This window comes from Electrona antarctica, assembly GCF_951216825.1.
Source record: "Electrona antarctica genome assembly, chromosome: 4".
NCBI classification, from domain to species: Eukaryota; Metazoa; Chordata; class Actinopteri; order Myctophiformes; family Myctophidae; genus Electrona; species Electrona antarctica.
In genome coordinates this window covers 11,667,562-11,690,477 of record NC_136809.1, presented here as the reverse complement: position 1 = coordinate 11,690,477, position 22,916 = coordinate 11,667,562, and the positions used below count along the sequence as shown (strand labels likewise).

Below are 22,916 nucleotides of genomic sequence, written 5' to 3'. Positions count from 1 at the left end.
ACAGGGATGAAAATAAATACTTCCTTAATGTTAACGAAGTCCACAGCCACATCACCAGAGGGAGCGCAACAAACCATGTGCAACCCAGATTCCGCACAAACAAGGGACTAAATTATTTTCGCTCCTATGCCACCAAAATGTGGAACGCCCTACCAATAGTCATTAAGACAATGCGAATCCCTTGACTCCTTCAAAACCGCTCTCAAAGGGCACCTACGGACGGCTGCAATTCGAAACTAAAATCTGAATTTAATTAAAACACAAAAACAAAATCGTTCCAGGTGGGAGTCTGTGGTCAAACAGATATATTTGGGGGTATTTGATGTGGAAAAAGTAGAACCACTGGTACAGATAGTTCTTACATTAAGTTGCCATTTAATATAGACGCTCCTCTATGCAGTTATGGAACATAAATATGAACCTGATAAAGGTGAAAGGCTGCAGCTGTATACACTGTAATTTAAACTCGGCATGTAAAAATGTAACCAAATGGACCTGCAATGGTCCATTAATTTGGTTACATTTTGTAGGCTCACTCTCTCTCTGTTACAAATTGATAGATCTGTATGCACAGAGGATTTTGCTGTAGCACTGAATAAAGTGACACTAACCAAATCCCTGGAAGATTGGCTTAAGAAACTGAAACTGTCTGTTCCATTTATTTAATTATCTTCATTTGGCTTCCCACAAAAGGCTGTAACTAAGTGATTTAGGGTCCTGAATCTTAAATAAGTTTCAAATAATATTTGCAAATATTGGGTTCATCAAACATTCCTCCTTCCAATCCCACAAGAACTAGGCTACATAGGTTTGAAATGTCTTCCTCTCCAAGCACGAGCAAAAAAAAAGCACAATAAATCCAACACGATTAGTGCTGCCTTCAACACCAAACACACTAATAGGATGGCAGGTAAAGCACATCATGTCTACTGGTATTGATCTGCAGCCATAAGGCTCGTTTTAGTCATACCGTGTACCAGACCCCTCCAGGGACGCTCCAGACAGTGTAGAGAAACTACATTAGTTCCACATGAGACCGTGATGGGCTGTGCTCGTACGTACACACACGGGGACACGCATTAGGCTATTTAGACTGTACCCGGTGTTGTGACAGCTGTCATATGATAGAGCATAAGACTGTTTGAGACATGATGCAGGCCCTTAACAAATAGCACTGTTTATTATAGCCTGTATCCTTTAGTAAAGAACATAGTCCCCCCGTCCCCCCCCCCATAACGTCGCAGAAAAATGGATTAGCAGCCGAGCTTCCAATATAAACCACGCACATAAAGAAAAGGCACATGATTTGTTACAGACTATAAATGCAGCATTTTGATGATGTGTAATGTAACTATACAGGCCCAAATTGTGGCTATTTTGAACGGGACACGGGGGTTATGTACGTAGGTAGGTGTTGCATAGGAGGACATGGACGAGACTGAGGATGAGCTAAAACAACTCACGTAATGTTTAGACGGATTGCGCCTCTTCTCCACGTCCACGACTTTGACGTCCAGCACTGTCCGAAACTGCATCTTGATCCCGCACAGGCTTTGCATAAATAAAGCGGTGTAGGAAGGGGTAGACTAGACAGACAGTCAGACAGTAGGGTCGATCAGCAGCTCAAAGAAGGGATACCTTGAATCGCCAAAAGAAATAAAGAATCATTCATTGAATGTGTCGAGTAGCGTTCATTCTCCCCTCTTGCAAAAAAAGGGCAAATCCTACTAGACTCATCCGTTTGTAGCGATTGATTGACAACAGTCTCATTGGAAACTTGTCAACAAGGTCTGTAAAAAAAAAAGCCCACTGATGATCGCTCTGACGGGTGATAGATACTAAATTATGACCCAATAATCCACAGTGTCTCGCCGCGAGGATCGAGACGGCTGGCCAGCTGCGGTGTGGTGGTGGTAGTGGTGGCGTGCTTGCTCTCAGATTGAAAGAAGTGCTGCGACCGTCTTTGTGTCGGACACAATACCTAGGGAGGTGGTGGTGATGATGATACCTAGGGGGGAGGAGGAGGAGGTGGTGGTGGTGGTGGGATACCTGGAGGTGAACATGCTCCCATGAAGCCCGACCGGCGAGTCCACTCACTGCCAAAAGCCCCTCTTTACAACAAACCAACCGCAGCGGAGGACATTTAGGGAATGGAGTGGAGGATGGGCTTGACGCACACCCCCTCTCAGCCACTTGAATAGACTACTAGAAGAGCACCGTCTCACAATCACACAAAATGTTTAAAAAATAAATAATAAAAAGTCCTCATGTATGTATACATTACATACACACACGATATAAAATACGCGTGTAAGTCAGTATTAAGTGGTTATCAACTAAGCAAGCACCACACATTGCTAAATAAATTGACTTTATTCATCTCCGTGGGGGCCCATAACTTTTCATATTTGCTCCTATGTGTGTGTTGTCACAAACACTGCACTTTGTAGGCAAATAAACGACGCAAACAATCACGCTTACATTTGCTGTAGGCAATAACTTTATTATACAAGCCATTCGCGTCCATGGAGGATAAATCAAAGTGTTGTTTTCTGGTTGTTCTCTCATTTATCAAACATGATGTATTTTTTTTTTGCTCTAGCAACTGAGTCATGAGTTGCACACTGGCTGCAGACATGCTGGAGCTGAATGTATGGCTACAGATGTTTCACAGGCAGCCAATCAGCGTCCGGCCGCTATAGACGGAGGTAGGGCCAATTAACGACCAAACACTGCCCCCCTGTGCATGGCAACGCAATGCAACGTTTACCAAGACCTTGTCTGGATTAATCTGGATGGAAAACTTCAAACATTTTTTTTTTTAAATAATTCAGTTAATTCAAGTATAGAATATTGGACAATATGGTTCAAAACTGGACATCACACAGGTCAACACTAAAACATGATCTTAGATTCTGTGGTAGACACTACTACTGGCTGAAAAGAGGTAGTCCTATTGCATGAAGATTGATCAGTGATTCACAGCACAACTTTATCCTCTGCCCAAAAGCACTTTCCATTATAGATAACCACTAGAAATTTATTTTCTGGCATGGGGGGAAGCGCTGTGGGTTGGAAGCAAGTTCTTCTTCCGTCTCACAGATCAATGGTTCTCAACCTTTTCAGGCCGTGAACCCCCAAAATAATGATATTTGAACCGCCCACCCCACCCCGACAAGCACTTGGAATTGTAGGAGTTGAGGCATTACAGTAGTTTGTTTGACTCGGTTCCACAGATACATTTTGTCCAAATGACAGATCTACAAACCTTGCATGTGTAAATTAGCTGATAATGCGTTGACTGGGTCTTGCCTTTCAAACAGTGTAATTTCTACAAAGTGATGTAGTTGAGAAGAATCCTCTTTGTGTCACAGTGAGACACTGTGTCACCTTATGATAGATACGCATGTCCTTCTGTGTTGACTACATAGACCGTATCTTAGACCGTTCTGGACTGTATGTGGACTGTTCCTTATTTAAAAGTGTTATCTTAACCCATTTTGAGAGGGATCCCCTTTTGGTGGTTACATACATTATGTTATAATTTAGCTATTGAAAAATAGCAGATCTACAAGCTCATAGTGCGACACTCGGAAAAATCATTAAAATGTGCCTCAAATCATTCAGAAAATTGTCATGATTTAGAAAACATTTTTTTTTAAATTTCGACGTCAGGCCTGAATGGGTTAAAGACCCTAAAATTGTTACATCACTGTCACAAATCTTTCTTTTATATGAAACAAAAGAGAAACAAGATAAGAGAAACAAATAAGAGAAACAAAAAAGGGGGGATATTTACTTGCGACCATAAAAATGAGTCCTGGCCCATTGTTTGGGAAACAGTGCCGTAGAGCATAGCATCAGATCATGGTGTAATAGTTGTCACTGGTGCTGATAATGTCACTGTTGTACTCTAGAGATCTGAGCACCAGCTCCAAGGCAGCTTTGCTCACGTTGCAGCTGTACCGCTGCCTCACGGCAGACAGGATGTGCAGGATGTGGCAACCTTTCTCCGCATCTGAACAAGACGAGAGGAAACAACCGTCAACACACAGGTATTTCATGGAAAGGGCTGTCGGGAAGAAACCACCGAACTCAAACATTTTGAGTTTTTCCAGAAAAGAAAAAAGAAAAACATATTTGTAAAACAATGCAATACTGCCTCATCAAAGTTGGTATTGTGACTTTAAATATTGTCAATTACTTGCATGAGAGGGAAAGAGGTGGTGGAACTAGCTGCTTTAGCAGACAGTTTGAGGGTCCACTGGAGTTGAGTTTTTTTTTATCAGAATTGCTTTTTAATACTTTTCATTGGTTCAATATTTTTTTTAACCAACACACAGATGTAAAGGGTGTTCAATAGCGTTCAATAGCATTCAATAGCATTCATTTATCTAAAACCTCAAAAATGGTGTTTCCTCCAACAATGTACAAGTCTTACAGATCTATGACTAAAGTAGGGGAATAGCACTGATACAAAGCGTGTACATTTCTTAAATGGCATCATTTAAAAAAATAATAGGTAATCTGAATAGGAAAGAACTATGATACTGCAGGATAATGAGCATACATTTTTGTAATAATGACATGAGAATACATTACAATGTACAAATACAATTGGGGAGACAAAAAAAGTCTCTAAACTTGATGTTTTGCCCTACTTTATACAAAGAAGCACTTATTTTTATATTACTGCCTCACACTGGCGCTGGTGGAGCTGGCTGCCTGTTTCAACAGCTCTGAGACTCTTATTATTTTATAGTAGGTTTAGGTTACATCACTGTGCTGAAGAAAGTCAAGGATTTCAAGTACATGGGCTCATGAGTCAACTCAACCAAGTTCTGAAAGTGAAGAAGGCCCTTGTCTTGCATGGAGGGCCCTGAATCAATGGCATGACCAGTGTATGGATCTCCAACCTCCCCCGTGAAATCAAACTCAGCTTCTTCTACGCAACGGTGGAGTCTGTTCTTCTATACGGCAGTGAATGCTGGACCATGAAGCCAACCCTGCAGAAGTCTCTAGACGGGTGCTACACCAGTATGTTGCGCACAGTACTTAACATCAGCAAGAGTGTATATGTTACCAACAAGATTATGTATGAGGGAATACTAAGGGTGAGCCAGAAAATAGAAGGCAGGAGAATGAGACTAGCAGGACACTGCCAAAGGCACCAATAACTGCCAGCCAGCAAATTGGTGCTGTGGGAACCAACACACTGGCATCGATCACGAGGACGGCCCACACTAACATACGTGCATGTACTCAAGAACGACGCAGGATCGCAAAGTACCAACGAACTGGCCAGATGTATGGAGAACTGGGATGACTGGAAGCGACGATGGAGGGCTCGTCTTAGGAGAGAGTTCATGTATAGTTATGTATAGTCTTTTATTGTAGTTGCTAGAGTAGGTATAGTTGTTATTTAACACCAAACCTACTCATGGACACTTGTATTCCTGGTGGATCTGCACGCTGCAGGACCACTATTGTTTACTCCCAAGAGCAGCTGATCACATTGGCTCAACTTGCTGTCGGCAAACGGCCCACTGTACCGGAGGAAATAAGGAGAATGCGTCTGGGAAGCAGAGCACGGGTGAAGCGACGGATGAAGAAACTGAGATATAAACCGTACCTAAACCTTCTGTCATTATGGGCAATGTGAGATCGCAGGTCAGTAAGAGATTTACGAAGGATAAAACAGAGGAGCTAACAGCACTGGTGAGAGAACAGAGAGAATACTGTGAATGCAGTCTAATGTGTTTTACGGAGACATGGGTATAGGGGGTTACCGCTGATGATAACATGACCATCGAGGGCTTCATCAATGTATATCTGTTATTACATACATCCCACCCTCTGTCGCGGAAGTAGCGTCTGAGACTATGCACGCTGCTATCGCGAGACTACAGACTCAGTACCCTAGCTCATTCATTGCGATCTCTGGAGATTTCAATCATGTTACCCTGAGAAAAACACTACTAGCGTTCTCCCAGTTTGTGATGTGTCCCACTAGGGAGAGCAACATATATGCCAATGTGAAAGAGGATTACATCTCGTTTGCACAATTTACAATTTAGGCATTTAGCAGACGCTCTTAATCCAGAATATATCAAATACATAGTCAAATAGGATCATAACTTAAGTAAACTAAGAACCTAACATCCGTCTAACAGTAAAATATTGGTACAATGAAACTATAAGTGAACACTATAGAATGCTATGTCTACATAATATGCTATCTAAATTATATATTTTAGCCTTTGTATGCCCCTGCAAGGTCGGCAACTGGGATCACAACCTAGTCCACCTACAGCCCATGTACAGTATATAAGCCTCTTGTCCAGCAGTTCCCTGTGATCACTAGGACTGTGAAGAGATGGACACAGCAGGCTGAGGAGGCTCTGCAGGACTGCTTTGAAAAACAGACTGGGGACTTTTCTGTGACTCACAACTTGGGGACAGCATTGACTTGCACACTGCATTTCAGGCTATATTAACCATTGTGTGGAGAACACTGTATCTACCAAGGAGGGTGCTGTGTTTTCCCAACAACAAGGCTTGGATTACAGCCAGGTGACCTAAAGAGCCTGCAAGGAAAAGAAGAGAAATCTCAGGTCAGGTAACAAGGAAGAACTGAAGCGAGTGCAGAAGGGGTGTGGAGCAGCCGGAGGAAGATTGTCGGCCAAAAGCACCACCCTCTCCTCCTCCCCCGAGCTCCTCCTCTTCGTGCTCTATTCAGCTGCCAGATGAACCCCCCTCCATCACTGACACACACAACAAGCCCCCCTCCACCACCTCCTTCATCACTACTGCTCAGGTGAAGAGAGCGCTTGGGAAACTCAAAACCAGGAAGGCTGCGGGGTCCTGAATTGATGGTGTGAGACTGAGGGTCCTCAAAGTCTGTGCAGGGCTGCAGGCCATCTATTTAACCTGAGCCTCCATCTGGAAACGGTCCCATCATTGCGGAAAACATCTTGCCTGGTACCATTACCAAAGAATAAGAATCCCAGTGTTCTGAATGACTTTAGACCGGTGGCCTTGACCTCCCACATAATGAAGACAATGGAAAGACTGGTGCTTGCACACATGAGGCCCCCTGGTGAAGGCATACTCAGTCTGACCCCCTGCAGTTTGCCTACCAGTGTGGAAGATGCCATCATCTACCTGCTACACAGAGCATACACCCTTGTAGATAAGCCTGGCAGCGCACTGTGAGAGTCATGTTTCTTTTTTTTAGTTCTCCAGTGCTTTTAACACAATACAGCCCTCACTACTTGCGGATAAGCTGCCTAGGATGCATGTGGAGTCTGTGGACTCTCCCATTGTTTCCTGGATTACAAACTACCTGAGCAACAGGCCAGTTTGTGCGGCTGCAGGGATGTGTGTCCGACTGGGTTATTTCGGAGGGGGTAGTATCAGTTCAGTACTGTATGCGGTGGTGTGCTGAGGGGGTAGTATCAAGGAAGACGACAGCAGGAGGATGAGTAGGCTTATGAAGAAAGCTGGTTCTGTCCTTGGTACCCCCTGCTTGGATACTGTAGAGGAGGTGGCCAATAGCAGGATGACGAGTTGACTAAACTCCTGGCCATCACGGACAATCCCTCTCATCCCCTACACGACACTGTGGCAGGGAAGAAAAGCTCCTTTAGCACAGACTGTTACACCAAAGTTGCAAGAAGAAGCACTATAGGAGATATTTTCTGCCTGCAGTGATAAGACTGTACAACTCCTCATCTGGCTGGCTTGATCAGGCTGATTAGGATGGAGGATGTGAGATGCCAGCCACGTCAGACTCTTAGGAGTGTTTGGTCTGTCATTGTTTTACATTTTTAGATGTTTATTTCTTTATTATAATGTGTTTTTATTGATGTCTCTATGCTGCTGTAACATCTTCATTTCCCCTCAGGGATGAATAAAGTACCTATACCTACACACCCACCTATTAACCAATATTTCCTTAGCAGAAAGTAATCTGTCTTACATTTCTCCCTCCTCGAGTCTTCTCTGATAATGTCTTTAGTGGCCATGAGGAGGTCCTTGTCCTGCTCAGTCACCTGAAGGACAAACGCATTCATGAATAACTATCCTCACAATACAACAACAACACAGTTCAAATCAATACAGGTACGCTGGAGCAGTGGTTTTCAACCCGTTTCATTTCAAGGCCCATTATTCATTCGTCTTTTGAGCCACGGACCACCAATTGATGACATTTAGCCTCTCAGTCCCAAAATGAAAGAATATTTTGTTATCGTTGGGTACGATTTGATCTACAATTCCATGCTTTTGGCAAACGTTTATCAAAATAACAATTCTTCTACATTCTCTAATGAAGTAATGCAGATGTTTAACAATAATGCAAGCGTAAAATGGAACCAAATGGACCCGCAAGGAGAGCATTTTACGCTCTAAAGAGTTAAAGATCTATGAATGAATGAATGAATGAATGAATATAAGGGTCTATTTGGTTACCAACTCTGCATCAGTCAGCTGGGGACCACCTGGAACCCTCTCAAGGACCACTGGTGGTCCCCGAACCACTGGTTGAGAACCACTGTGCTGGAGCAAAGATACCAAGGATTTGTCAGAGAAAGCTAGCTCAGAAGTCAGAAGTGCTTCAGATTCATATAATTACAATAAATACACTTTTTTTCTACTCAGTCTGTACGTGTCTCATAGGATGGCCGTGGGCAGTTCAGAAACCGGTCCACCAGTGACATCATTGTTAGGCAGATTTTGAAAAGATATTTAGATTCTTATTATCGTGAGAATGATGGCTTCCATTATCTCATTGCAACTTTCCAGTACCAGAAAGCCTGCAGTTTCTATTAGCTTGGATTCCCCATCGATGATGTCACTGGTGGACGGGTTTCTGAGCTACCCACAGCCCTCCCATGAGACACAGACCGAGTAGAAAGAATGTGCGGAATTTTATCATGAACATTAATGAGGACCAATTATATGAACGTAGGTTGGAAAGTGGTGAAGTGGCCCTTTAAAGGCTATTGCCGCTTTCTACATAATTCATTATGTCGATATGATTTTTCAAATGTCTGTATTGTGGATTCAACGTACTACTTCTCCCTCTGCTTTCAAGCTCTGCTCATCCCAATTCCAGGGGGATGTACAGATGCACTAACCATTCGCTTCCCATAAATGCCAGGCAAAGACATTGGTTTTGACATGACTTCTCCAAAGAAGTCAGGGCCCCATATAACTACAGTACAGGTTACACACACTTAAAGAGTAATATTGATCTGCCTTGGCACCATCCTACTTTATTCTAGAACCTAAACCTTTTTCATTTCAAGGACCCCCAGCTCGATATGCATGATGTCAACACAGGCCATTTAATATAATGTTTATCTCCAGGACCGCAATCTATCTACTACACAGCAAAATCCTCTTGTGTTATTTAACTCAGGGATTGTACAATTGGAACCAAATGGACTCTGTCTTTGCTCACATGGTAGACTTTGTCCTGGGACTTGACTTTAAGGAACACACTGCCCTCGTCCTGTAGAATCTGCAGGGCCTCTTGGAGAAGCTGCCGCAACTGCTGGCTCACTGATGGACCTGCCACTGGCTCCTTAACACAGACCACATGAGGAGAGCAGAGCAACACTGACTTGGAGGTTAAAGTGTAAATAGCCCTTCAGATATGGTGCATAGCAGTTAAAAGGTAGGGCAAGTGATGTCTTCCTGTTAAAATAAGTATGAAATAGCTCTATATTCTGATATAGGGGTCTCCCCGTATCTCCCGCTCTGGTTAACCCATTTTGACCTGAGATCAGATTCTAAAAATGTCTTCTACATCCTGACAGTTTTCTAAAAAAAAGCTATGTTTTTATGTCGTTCTTCGATTTTTCAAAATCTTAGACTACCTTTAAAATACAATAACTAATAACCTTAATTATGAATATTTCTATAATGGACTTTTATACAAGGAAACATGTTAAATAACTGGGAAATATCACTTTGGAATGAGACACTTCAAATGCAAAGCCATTTTCTCCAGCAGTAAAGGCCTGGACAGAGTCCGTTTTGTTCCTTGCGTGGGGGAGTCAAACGGACACAAAAAACGCAAGCTTATATTATACATATATAGTTGCTCCTTCGCTTATGTAGTCTTACATCGGTCTATTATAATCTTTCATGTGCAAGCATCTACTCGCCCACTAGATGGCAGCTGTGACACCCCCTGGCCCCTGTAGTTGGTGTATTTTATTACATGCGAATGCCATGCGTCAAATATGTTTAGATTGTATAAACTGTACTGACGTGCCACTTTACTTTTTGTTATGAGTTATGAGTTGAGATGTAGTTATAACTACTACTACGTTATAACTATACGAGCAGAGGAGGAAAATCCTTCTTGCTCTCTGCTGCCTCCAGGTGGGCAGGGTGTCCTCGACGCAAGGTACGCAACACAAGCAATATGGTTGCGTAGGCTCGGGATCAGATCTCAACCCGACGGAACGAGACAGATCACGTAACTGACGTCGATTACGTTCGACTCTGCAAGGTACTTAAGATTAAACAGCGCTCTTTCAAAAACCCAACTGTTGAACTGTAAACAGAACTGATGGTGTGTTATGGTGGAGGAGGAGGAGTACCTGGCTTGTTGACGCGGTCTGAGGCTCACTGGGGAACAGTGGTTGCAACAGGTCCACAACATCCAAGGTTCGAAACCGGCTCACCGCATTATCATTGAGGAAGCTTTTCAAGATGCCAGTCGCCTTTCCCAAGCGACTGGTAACAGAGGCCCTGTGAAATCAACAAATGAGACAATTTAAAACGAAAGTAGTTGGAAGTGGTAAATGTCAAATGGTTTGGAAAATAATAATGCTGAGATTGTTTTGTCTACCACCACATATCACGCTTTAAACTTTTGTACAGGGGCCAGTTTCCAATTGCAGCCGCCTGTAAGTACTCTTTGAGAGTGTTTTTTTGAAGGAGTCTAGGGATTCACATTTCTTAATGGTCGTTGGTGGGGCGTTCCACATTTTAGTGGCATAGGAGCGAACATGGACACAGTTGATTTAAGAATGAATCCACATACATGATCAGATACAAAAGGTGTTGGGATATGAGGTGCCTATGAAGTGTGATGTTCTGTATTTAGGAAACTTGATGGGGGGAAAGATACGAGGAGAGGATAGGTATCTGGTAAACATTTTATTGGCGGCAGGAAAGAAGGCTATCACAAGGAAATGGGGACAGAAGGAGCCTCCAACACAGGGACAATGGGAGTTGATTCAGGAGATACAGCTCATGGAGAAACTGACACATCACCTGAGACTGCAGGAGGAACAAATGGGAGGACAAATGGTCCAAATGGACAATATGTAATGACCTGGTCATGAACAATGAGGGCATTGGGGAATGAGGAACAACAGAACATGTCTAGGAATATGTAAGTAATAAGCAAGGTCGATTTTATTTATTTTTCATTTTTCATGTTTGTTTGTACTGTGTTTGTACTGTGTTTGTCTTGTGCCATTGTTTTCATTTAAGTGATAAAAAAAAAGAAATCATGTGGACCCAGGCAGTAACCTTACAGAACTGGACAAATAATAATAAATACATAAATGAATAAAGTTATCTTGAATTTAAAAAAAAGAATGAATCCACATGCTGCTACATGCTGTGCACAGTAGATCAGTGGTTCGCAACCTTTTCTGGATCAGGGCTCATATCATTTGAATATCTTGAAAGTTCCCAGTTGCCACGTCATTATTTTTTATTTCTTTTTTGGGGGGGCTTTATGCTTTTATTGATAGATTAGAGTAGTTTGACAGGAAAGGGGAGAGAGATGGGTGGGGAAGACATGTAGCAAAGGTTGTCGGGATCAGGACTCGAACCCGCGACATGCTGTCAGGCTGGATTACCAGCCTAGGTGCCTGGACCGCTCGGCCGGCCCAGGCCGTCACTAATTTCAAAAAAATATTATCGTTAAAACCTTAGTGTTTTGCAAATTATTTGGGGGCCCACTTATGGTATCATCACAGCGCACAGGTTGAGAATCGCGGGTCTTTTTAAAGAGGACAACATTAAGCATAATGGACTTCAGCTAGCTAATATCTCTACACCACGCTGTGTGGTAATCCGTGCTCTACGGTGGACTCGAGTCGTGCCGTTTTCCACCTAACAGCTTTCAGTGAAGACGTTTAGTGTCACAGCCAGGGTCTAATTGTTGTTTCAGAGGCCACTGCACACTTGCACCCTGCCAAGAACAATTTCTGAAGGGGGAAACACTGGACTGTGTCATTGTCGTGAGGTGATAACCAGGAGTTTGCACAGCTCTGTAGTGTAGCAGTGCAGGCGTTCCAAAACCGTTTCAGCTCGAGAATCAAAACATTAATTTGGTGTCTCCCCAGGAGCCAAAACGACTAAAAATGTATTATGAATTAAATTAACCACTTGTGCACTTGTAGTTTGTAGCAATTTTCACTATTTAAAGTTTGTATTCATTTATTTATTTAATAATTTCCATTTTTGAAAACTCAAAAAAAAGGGCACATTTACTCGCAAAACAGGTCCTGGACCAACTAACCCCAGATAGGTCGTGTGAGCGTAATGCTGCTATTACACTGTACCCTGCGGTGCTGGTCTGCGGTTGGAAGGGCTTGTCATAGCATTCTCTGTACAGCTGGGGAGCCTCCATCATCCAGGCTATCTGTGCCGCCATCACCGGGTCATTCACTTTATCTGTGAAACGCACATGGTCAGATAAACACATGATTAATAGACTAAGGATAGAGGTGACATGTAGTGTAATATGAAATGTGCTTGCGTGCGTGCGTGCGTATGTGGCTGTGTGCGCGAGCGTGGGTGTGTGTGTCACGCGTGTGTGTAAGAGGAGAATACTAGTGTAAGCAGTAGGGTTAACCTTACCATACTGTAAAATAAATGGTCTGTATGAGTGTGTGTGTGTTGTCACATAGAATAATAATCAGAAAAAAGTAGTCTGTGCAAGGACAAGGGATGCCCTTGCCAGTGACAGTCTGTATTGCCAGACAGTATCTGTACAATTAATTAAGGCATGTCAGTCACTCGCCGTCTGAATCATCCTTTACACTGTGATGAAACATACTGCATCTACTACAGTATATTCAGAAGATGAAGTTGTAGAGTAGAATAGCCTACTTGGCATGACCTTTAGTATTTGGTCCTGTGGACTAAAGATGCAGTTCCTTGTAGGGATGGGAATTATCGATTAATGGATAAATAATTAAATGATAAGTTCTTACGATAAGCTTATCGATTGATTAACCGGTTAGTTGATAAGCAGCATTTACATTTTTTTTGGGAGAATCTTAATTTCCCTCAATGTCTATAAAATCCACACTTTGCTGATATACAGAAAGAATACAAAAGGCACATTATATTCCATAATCAAATAGTTATTTGACCATTTGTGATACAGGGCCAGGCAATGGCATCTTTGTATGAGAAATAGAATAAAATGAAAAGTGCACTGTCTTGTCTGTCACATCACATGCAAAAGCAGAGACGTTTCGATTAATTTGATTAGTTATTAACCGTTAAGTTTAACAGACTAATTTCTTAACGGCGATTAATCGATTAACGATTAACATCCCTAGTTCCTTGCCTACCACATGCATCCTAGCGTCCATGTTGTAGCCATGTCATAATAGGTGAACTTTCGGCGACATTAGCCAATCGACAACCTAACAACGTGCCACGTTGTGAGCTTGTAGATTGTCTATTTTTTGCCGAAGACATTTAGTGTAAGTGTGGGAAAAAGGGAGGTTACCAAGTACTACAGACCCCTGGGGGATCCCAGTCAACGACGTACAGTATATAGGGGTTTAAGTGGTAAACAATCCTCTCCACTCACAGTAGGTCGAGGCCATGATCTCTCTCTCCGATCGCCTGGAGGTCTTGAGTGTCCCTCGCACCCGCAGCAGCTCTCCTATCTCCAGCCTGGAGCTGTCCAGCTGGGCCTGTTTCAGTGCTTTCAGCGCTGTGACAGGATTGAAGCCTCCGGGAGCACCGCCGGCCATGACCCCTGCTTCCGCTGGACGTGCAGTGAAACAACATATGACATAGAGTATACAATTTATATTACCCATGTCGGTACCTACGGTAGTAACAGTACACATACAAGCAATATGCCACAATTAAATAATTGCCTATCACTATCGCTATTATTATTTTCTTTTTTAACTAATTTTTTTATCCCACGGTTTTGTAACCCATTTTTCACCCCTGTGTCAATTATCTAATGTGATCCTGGGCTGTACACACCCTCCGCCAACCTGGGGAGAGCAACGGACTTGAACTCATGCTTGAGTGTCCAAGTTGCCCCTTTACACCTGACAGGGGGGGTTTCCCTGGTTGGACGTAGCGCGTGGAAGGAACACGTTATTCCAACCAGTTCCTTTCCCCTCCATCAGGCGCCCCGGCTGGCCAGGGGGAGGCAGTTTAGAGACCAGGATTACTGCATGTTTTTTGTGATCGCTATTATTTAAGATAATTATTTATTTATTTTCGTTTCCATGTTGAAACTTTTTCATATGTTTCCAAAAAAAAGGTGCCACAGACCTAACACTCACAAGCACATCACATGATGAAAGCCCAGTCACTCACATGTTCCCAGATCTCCCTGTTCTGTCCACTTCTCATTCTTCCAGCAAAGACAAGTTATAACACCTGTTCCATCATCCACTGGAGAGAGACGGATAAACACAGATGGTCAACATTGAGTTTCTAGCAAGATTATTATTATATTGAATTTCTCATTAGAAAAGGTGTGTGTAATAAATCTCAACATCATACTATTTAAAACAAAAATGCATTTGCTGTAGTTAAAAAATCACACCCGTGTGAACTGAGTGGTGTAAGGTCTTATATAGCCTGTCTGACTTAATGAAATCATGTCTGACGTAATGAAATCACACCCGGGTGAACAGGGTGAACATAGCAACCATGCTAATTTTTTCTGCACAGACTAACAAATCACACCCGGGTGAACAGGGTGAACATAGCAACCATGCTCATTTTTTCTGCACTAACAAAGCCAGTTGTAGGAGTGGTTTACACCACTCAAAAAAGGAAGATAGAGTTCATATCCAACAAAAATATTAGGCTTATGTAGAAAATACAGGATATTTACTACTAATGTTTTTGTTTTATACCTTTCTCTGTTTTTTGTTATTTCATCAACTATAAATGCACCAAGTCTCTGTACGTCTGTAATCCACGTAACTTGAGAACCGTTTGCCCCACCGACTTCAAATTTGACACACGGACACACAGTGTTGAGTCGGTCGGACCCACGGTTGTCCAGAACCGCAACAAAAGGCCTCTGCCGGGCCAGACTCCATATTTGGTCATGCCTGACAAAGAACTGTTCTGACATCATTCTGACGTCTGCATAGACTCCATATTGGCATTAAATGACGTTTGCACAGATCTGAGAGTGCGGATGCACCGTACTCACTTAGTGTATATTGAAAGGTAAACCCAAAAGGTTGGAGATGACAACAGTGTTATACTAAGTTACTAACTAGAATCTAGTATAACACTGATGTCATCTCCAGCCGTTTGAAAGGCAGAGATAACAGAGATAATCTAGTTACTAGATTATTATATTTTCTCTGCCTTTCAAAACATCTCTGTCATAGACCTGATCACCTCCAGTTCCTTTTTGTTATGTAACCGTGTGTTAACAAATAAGTTGTATTGTTACTGTGAAGATGATCAAATAAACTAAACTAAACTAGACCTGATGAAGGTATTATGGTATTAAACTCCTGCAAGCTACAGCAGTTTGTAGAACCTCTTAATTCTTCAGCATGATGTTAATGTTTCAGGTGTACACATTTCCTAATCTGAGCCATATTACCTCCATAACAGAAGAAATCTTCTCTCTCCTTCTTGTATACGACTGTTCCAAGAACATCAACTCTGTAGATTGGATGCGAGTTGTACAGGTAGATACCTGTGTGAGCAAAGATAAGGCATGCAAAATATGCATTTACACCTCAAGACAAAGTTAAAATATGGATATAAGAGGTTTCTGCCACACAGCAACGATATACGTAGCTTGGACTAAAATACTGCAAAAAATACAAAATAAAATACAAGCAAACAAGTGTAATTTACATCTATATATAGCCTTATTCACGGTAATACAGTATATTTAGGCCTAAGTGATCCCCCATTCCGCCATTTACTTTTATTTGTCCTTTTTAGCCTCTGTCTCTCCAAAGTACAGTGCCGTTCTCTGGAATTTGAGGATGGAAATAGCCTACATTTAGCAATTCCTGCATTTCCAATATGTTTTAGCTGAGCAGTAAATTGGCCATAGCTATCCAATGTCATAAAAAAAAGGAAAACACATTTAAAGGTGTATAGGTTTCAGGGAAATGAAAGGATCCAGTAATGTCAGTGATGAAGTGTCACTCCCCGGATTAACTGAAACACCTTCCATGCATGCTTTGATGATAAAATCCCCAGAAATGGATATGCAAATGAGCAAGGCCCCCTGCCCAGTGGAAATATCCAGGGCAGAAAGACGTGAGTAAATCCTTCAAAAGGATGAATCCACTGAAGTCATCTGGTCCACTCCAGAGGCTACCCCTGCCCAGTCCTTAAGGTGTGTGTGTGTGTGTGTGTACTTGTGTAACTGTTATTTCCCCCCCTTTTTTTAAAGAAAAAAATAAATATTATTATTATTACTTGCGCAAGCAGTACTGCGATCGGCTGGGTATGTATGTATGGCGGTGTACTCCACCTGCCAATAAGGGACAGCTGGGTAGTTGGTATGTACGAAATACGTATGTCGGTATATTCCGCCGGCCAATGAGGGACCACTGTTATTGATGACGTAACTAAAGTACGTTTCAAGGTTGGTATAAGGTCAGTAAGGGGTATGTATTGTATGCATGTCGGTGTCCTCCAACGGCCAATAGGGGGACACCATTCTTGGTGACGTAACTAATGTACGTTTCAAGGTTGTATATAAAGGGTGTAAAAGTACATGGCCTACTTGTAAGTACTGCGATTGGTACTGCGATACCTTTTTGAGTGGTGCAAACAACTCCAACAACTGGCTTTGTACCCGTGTACCCGTGTTCGTACCAAAAAAACGAGCATGGTTGCTATGGTTAGTATGTCACTGACATTACGTCAGACCACAGCTGATCAGGCTATATAAGACCTTGCACCACTCAGTTCACACGGGTGTGATTTTTTTGAACAGTGATAAGATACCCACCCATGTTGTTGTTTTTTTATTAAAGCATCTTTTGTAATATTAACACATCATGTCATGTTTATGCATTAATCTAAACACCAGCGCCACAGATTAATATATCTTATTCATCCACTGATATTTGTTCCACACTAATTTGGCTTGACTACACTTTATCTTTTTTGAGTGGTGTAAACCACTCCTACAACTGGCTTTGTTAGTTTACGTGTCTGTCTGTCTGTCCGTCTGTTCGTACCAAAAAATGAGCATGGTTGATGCTGATTGGTTGATGCTGATTTCATTACGTCAGACATTACGTCAGACCACAGCTGATCAGTCTATATAAGACCTTACACCACTCAGTTCACACGGGTGTGATTTTTTTTTACTATTACACATTATTAGTAGTAGTAATTTAGTAGTATTTTACTTGTACTATATATATATATAGTTTTATTATAACCTTCAGTGTGTGTGTGTGTGTGTGTGTGTGTGTGTGTGTGTGTGTGCCCACGTGTGTGTGCGTGCATGTGTGTGTGTGTGTGTGTGCTGTGCCTGCCTGCCTGTAAATGTGTGTAACTAAATTGAGTTGAGTGTGAAGCAGGAAAAGCAGGGCTTTTGGTGAAAAGGGGCCCCAGGGCCCACTTGAAAAAGAGATGGAAATCGCAATGTGATTTAACCTGGTTAAATAAAGGGGAAAATAATAAAACATTAAACAATACTTAAAACGGCGAGCGCAGCACAATACCAGGCCTGCCAGCCATGCAGCAGGACCTGTATGCCCAGGGGAGTATAGGAGGCAGAAGGCTCAGGGAATCTCTGTGTACAGCAGAGCGAGAGAGAGCATCAGGTCCTGAGTCCTGACCCAACAGAGTCGGGGACAAGTAATCCTCAGCACCCGTATACATACTGTACACTCTCCCTGCCTCTACCGTGTACAACTAGCCCTAGAATCATGGCTGTGATTGATTGATTGATTGATTGATTGAATCAATCAATCAGAAAGGTCCTTGTGGTCTTGTTTCCATTCACTTCCTGGGTAAGGAGCATACGTCTGCTATAGGAGACAACGGAAACCTCAACGAATTTTCCTTTGGCGCAGAAGCCGTTAAGTATTCTTTGTTTGACCGTTTTGGCTGGTCTGAAATTCTCTCTTCCTTCCTTGACTTCCTTATTGACATCCCATTGTACCGCCTCCAGCACCGGAACTGGTTAGCTGCGACAGAGCAGATCAGAGCAGAGGCAGGAACGTAGGGACGCGCAGCTAGCCAGCCTCTGTGCTGGAGGTGGTTGTCAATAAGGAAGTCAAGGAAGGAAGGAAGAGAGAATTTCAGACCAGCCAAAACGGTCAAACAAAGATTAAAAATACTTAACGGCTTCTGCGCCAAAGGAAAATTCGTTGAGGTTTCCGTTGTCTCCTATAGCAGACGTATGCTTCTTTTGAAACATATCACCACAACTCAAACAGCGCAGCACAGCCGTTACCGAAGGTAAGTCCGTCTGTATACCATTTAGCTTGGGACAGATGGGAAGGGACCCTATGTAAAGTGTAGTGTAAACAAACTTTACAGAGGGTCCCGAGAGGGGCTAGGGTAAGGTATAAGTACTTTTGATGCTAATACTTTTGTACTTTGTACATTTACTTAAGTAAATGAAGTAAATGAAATGACTTATAACAGAGGTATCATGTCTACATTGCAGTATTGATACTTTGAAAATGAAAAGTCAGTAGCCTATGGTTTTTTTGACAGCCCTGATGGGTAACAGGTCAGGTCGCCCCAATAGCAGTCTCGTATTCCCCTGATGTATGTACACAGTACCTGTGACCTGACAGGACTCCTTCATGGTCAGGATGTCGCACACATACAGCCTGCTGAAGGCGCAGAACGCTGGATCCAAGCCCCACAGAATGGAGGGGGGTTCTTCCAGTGCTGCTGTGGCTTCGCTGGCTTGTTGCTGCATGTCATCATCTTCACGGGAACATAAAACACATTATTTACTGACTTATACAGTTACTTACTTACTTACGGCTGGTTGGCTAAAGTTAAGTTACTTCGCTGTTTTTGTCCTAATTTTGTTGAACAGCTATGTTGAAGAGCTGACTCTGTTATCATAGAGTTATATAAATAAGGGTTATTCTCCCGGTGAATGTTTTGAATTCAACACGCACTGTCTGTCAAGTAAACAAACAGCAAACTAAACTACCGGTCGGTCACGTGATGTGTCGTATTTCCGCATTTTTTTTAATATTCTTTATTTAATAGTCATATTATTTGACTTTAATATAATTCTACACTATATCATATGTCTCTAAAAATGTATAGAGAAATTTAACATAGTGATACTATTTTCAATTTTTTGTTTTGTTTCATTTTGTTTATTTTATTCCCGGTCTCTGAGTGTGGCTCAGTGTGCGCATGCGTTTCGCAGGGGCGTGTGGGATATGCAGTTCCAGCAACACATTAATCCAGTGGTTCTCAAACTGGATGGAAGAACTCAAGAACTTGAAGATGTAATAGCTTTACTCTGTTACAACTAAAAGTACAAAAGTATTGACTTCAAAATACAGTACCAAAGTAAAATAACTCAAATTTTATTACAAAGTTTTTTGTAATAATAATCAAATCAAAAGTAACATGTATAGGCCTATTAAACTACAGTTTTCAACCTTTGTGTTGTATGTTTTTGCCTCTGAGATGCATGTAGAGGAGTGGAGTAGTAAGTAAAAAGCATTGCAAAATGGACATGCTCAAATAAAAGCTCCAGTAAAAGTTTAAAAAATCACACCCGTGTGAAGTGAGTGGTGCAACTCCGTGTGGGGGTTTCGGGGGGGGGGGGGGGGGGGGGAGTTCCAGACCCACAGGAACGCACCCAGGGTGCCAGCCCGGTTCCGGCGAGCCGCACCGAGTCCGAAACGGTAGAGAAGTGACAGAGCTATACCATGTGGTAAGTCCCCAGGGTGTGTGTGTGGGGGGGAAGAGTTCCAGACCCCCAGGAACGCGCCCAGGGGGCCGGGCCGGTTCCGGCATGCCGCCCCGCGTCCGAAATGGTTGAGAGATGACAGTTACCGTGCGGCAGTCCCTGTACTGTACTGTACTGTACTGTACTGGCACACCCGAAAGCATCAGTGGCAGCGGTGCGGTCTAGATACCGGAAGGTTCCCAGTTCGAATCAGCCGTCCGACACGTTAAAATTACCACCGCTGAAATGCCCTTGAACAAGGCATCAACCACTATGATGAAATGTGTTCTATGAGCAGGGCCTGGCTGGAAACAAGTTCTTGAGCTTAGCCCAGATACCCTGGGTAAATATAGATTTCATTTCATTTCATCATATATACAGTTAATATGTGCGTGTGTGTTTGTGTGTGCGTTAGGTTGCGCACAGGTGGTGAAAAACAACCATGTTGTTTTCGTGCTCATACCCAGCCAGCTACCCAGCTACCCACCCAGCCACCCACCCACACACATAGCTCCGTAAGGGAGTGGTTGCACGGCACCACTCAAAAAAAATGTAGTGGAGAAATAAATGAGTACTGGATAAGTACAGCCACTTGAGTGAAAAGTGTCTTTCCTCCAGTCCACGTGGGGGCGGTAGAGTTCAATGATCACGTCCGACACGAGGAACACAACACACACAGACAACAACAGAGAGAACGGAACGGTTCGCGGCGCGCCCTCGTGGACGCGCATCGACACTAAATCCGCTAGATTACTGTCTGGAGCCCCGTGCTTTCACCAAGGAGACTGCATTACAGTTTCACCTTTATTTCACTTGGAACTTGCATTTCAACAATGGACCGCGTCTCACTTTCACCCCCGGACACAACCGATGCTTCGATCTGGGGAACAATGCGTTTTATTTGACATTTTCTACATGTTTTTGGTGTGTTTTCTGACAGCTAAAGTGTGTTGTCGGGCCAGGAGTTTTTTTTGTTGTTGGTTGGAACAAACAACGAGCTTTCAACTGCTACTTTTGTTTTTACATGAAAAGGGAACTTCTACTATACCCCCGAACGAATTTTCCAATGTGGGATTTATTTAAATGTTGTTTCAAGGATGGAAAAATGACTCAAAATGTGCCCGAGGATTGTATACCCTTTCCTTTCCCATTTTGGATTTAACCAGATCATTATATGGTCTATGCTACGAGGCTTTGATCTTTACTGATGTAACATCTGAAATTCTTATTTGAACAAAAAAAAATTTAACCTACAATCCTTCCACGTTTTTGTCATGGGATTTAGACCCCGCACTGCAAGGAAGCTGCCAAGACCACACGTGAACCATCTTTAGAATGCAGTTATAACAGGGGGGGTCTCTAACATTAGCATTTGTTTTTGGGGGGTTTGTTTCGGAGATTATAATTCCTTTGTCAATTTCCCAATTAAAAGGACCCTATTATACCCTACACCCCCCGCCGGGTTTAATCAATATGTCATTCTTTAACTTCCGTAAAATCTTTAAACTGGCAACCGAGAAGAAGAAGAAGCAGTATGAGCACGTCCACAGGGATGAGGATCCAGAGGAGATCTGGGAGGTTGTGGGAGAACTTGGAGATGGAGCCTTTGGGAAAGTCTACAAGGTGAGAGTGATGCACTGCTTTACATTTAACACTGACAGTGCCTTAACCTTTAATATACGGGTCCATTTGGTTCCATTTATACACTGTCATTACACATCTATAATGGTCAATTTGATAGTGGTACCTATAACTATCAATCTTTATGTATTTATTTTGCTGAGGAGCTCCCCTTCAATGACCCCTTGGGAGGGGTGGAGGGGCACTTTGAGTGGCATCTATATTGTTGATGAGGATGATCAAGCATCTGTTCTTTAACTTCCTTTGTTCCTAAACAATTCCTCTTTTTGCAGCGTGCTATGTGTGTCAGCCATGTGTCACATCGGGTGACCCACCCACCCACCACACAGTGCATGTGTAACATCATTCTCTGTGACATTGATCACAGCTCTAGATCCCTGTTCAAGACACTGTTCTCTGTATGAGGGTCTGAGGCTGCTTTTATAGGCTACAAGAAAGATCAATTCCTGGTTAATAAACCATTCATAAGATCAGTTCTGACTTCTTATGGGCAAAATATATTAACCGCTTAAGCCCTATTCTGAATATGATTCCCATTTTATACTTCAGGTATTTGAAAATGTGGCTAAATAACATTTTTGACAATAACGAGCAGTTGAGATGAATAACAGTCTAAGTCCATACTAATTATCCGTAATGTAATGATGGATAAGGGTTCAGGACAGATAGGCGGAGGGGTCCGAATAAATTATGGACGTAAGACTGTTATTCGTCTCAACTGCTTATTGTGAAACAATGTAATAATAATAAATAAATACATAGGGACATGCTACTTTCAGAATTGACCAAGCCACCACAATCATTTCCCAGTAGGCCTATTACTGTAGATAAAAACTACAAACAGATTTTAAGGCACATATCTTTACATAAAAAATTCACAAATATTCCAGGCACGGGAAAGATGTGTTAACTTGTCTATCTTGTTTATAGTGATATTATTTTCCTTTATAGTATTTTCATCCATGCATCACAAACACAGACGACCTTATGAAATACCCCCCCCCCCCCCCCTGCAATTTCCGCTCAGCCCTTGATTTCTCCTCACATAAAGCTAACCCCAGGTCAAATTCATGACCTTTTAATTATTTCA

The 22,916-nt window shown here is 42.5% G+C and overlaps 2 protein-coding genes across 4 annotated transcripts in view; one reads left to right on the top strand and one right to left on the bottom strand.

Annotated features, from left to right (window-relative positions):
- Positions 1-2,502: 2,502 nt before the first annotated feature.
- stn1 (STN1 subunit of CST complex) lies at positions 2,503-19,410 on the bottom strand. Of its 3 annotated transcripts, XM_079498149.1 has the most exons (10): positions 19,278-19,410; positions 19,045-19,194; positions 15,875-15,970; positions 14,617-14,694; positions 13,865-14,044; positions 12,600-12,711; positions 10,617-10,767; positions 9,467-9,589; positions 7,982-8,054; positions 2,503-4,018 (listed from the first exon to the last, which is right to left on the bottom strand). In XM_079498149.1, the coding sequence occupies exons 1-10, from the start codon at positions 19,336-19,338 to the stop codon at positions 3,861-3,863; spliced, it is 1,182 nt and encodes a 393-aa protein (XP_079354275.1). In that variant the 5' UTR covers positions 19,339-19,410; the 3' UTR covers positions 2,503-3,860. The 3 variants fall into 3 exon arrangements, with proteins under 3 accessions (XP_079354275.1, XP_079354277.1, XP_079354276.1); XM_079498151.1 differs by lacking the exon at positions 7,982-8,054; XM_079498150.1 differs by lacking the exon at positions 15,875-15,970.
- A 1,675-nt stretch (positions 19,411-21,085) lies between these two features.
- The window catches only part of LOC306921065 (STE20-like serine/threonine-protein kinase), a 60,483-nt gene continuing 58,652 nt past the window's right edge, over positions 21,086-22,916 (top strand). The window contains exon 1 of the mRNA XM_079498154.1: positions 21,086-21,808. Within this exon, the coding sequence (XP_079354280.1) occupies positions 21,659-21,808 (150 nt within the window). The 5' untranslated portion in view covers positions 21,086-21,658. The remainder of the gene's footprint in view (positions 21,809-22,916) is intronic.

Bases quoted from the DNA above. Each gene is read 5' to 3' on its own strand.
- stn1 (XM_079498149.1), bottom strand. From the start codon at position 19,338: ATGATAACAGAGTCAGCTCTTCAACATAGCTGTTCAACAAAATTAGGA. The intron at 14,695-15,874 runs GTAATATGGCTC...GTCTCTCTCCAG, and splicing joins AGATTTCTTCTGTTATGGAG to TGGATGATGGAACAGGTGTT. The intron at 12,712-13,864 runs GTGAGTGGAGAG...TGCGTTTCACAG, and splicing joins GATCATGGCCTCGACCTACT to ATAAAGTGAATGACCCGGTG.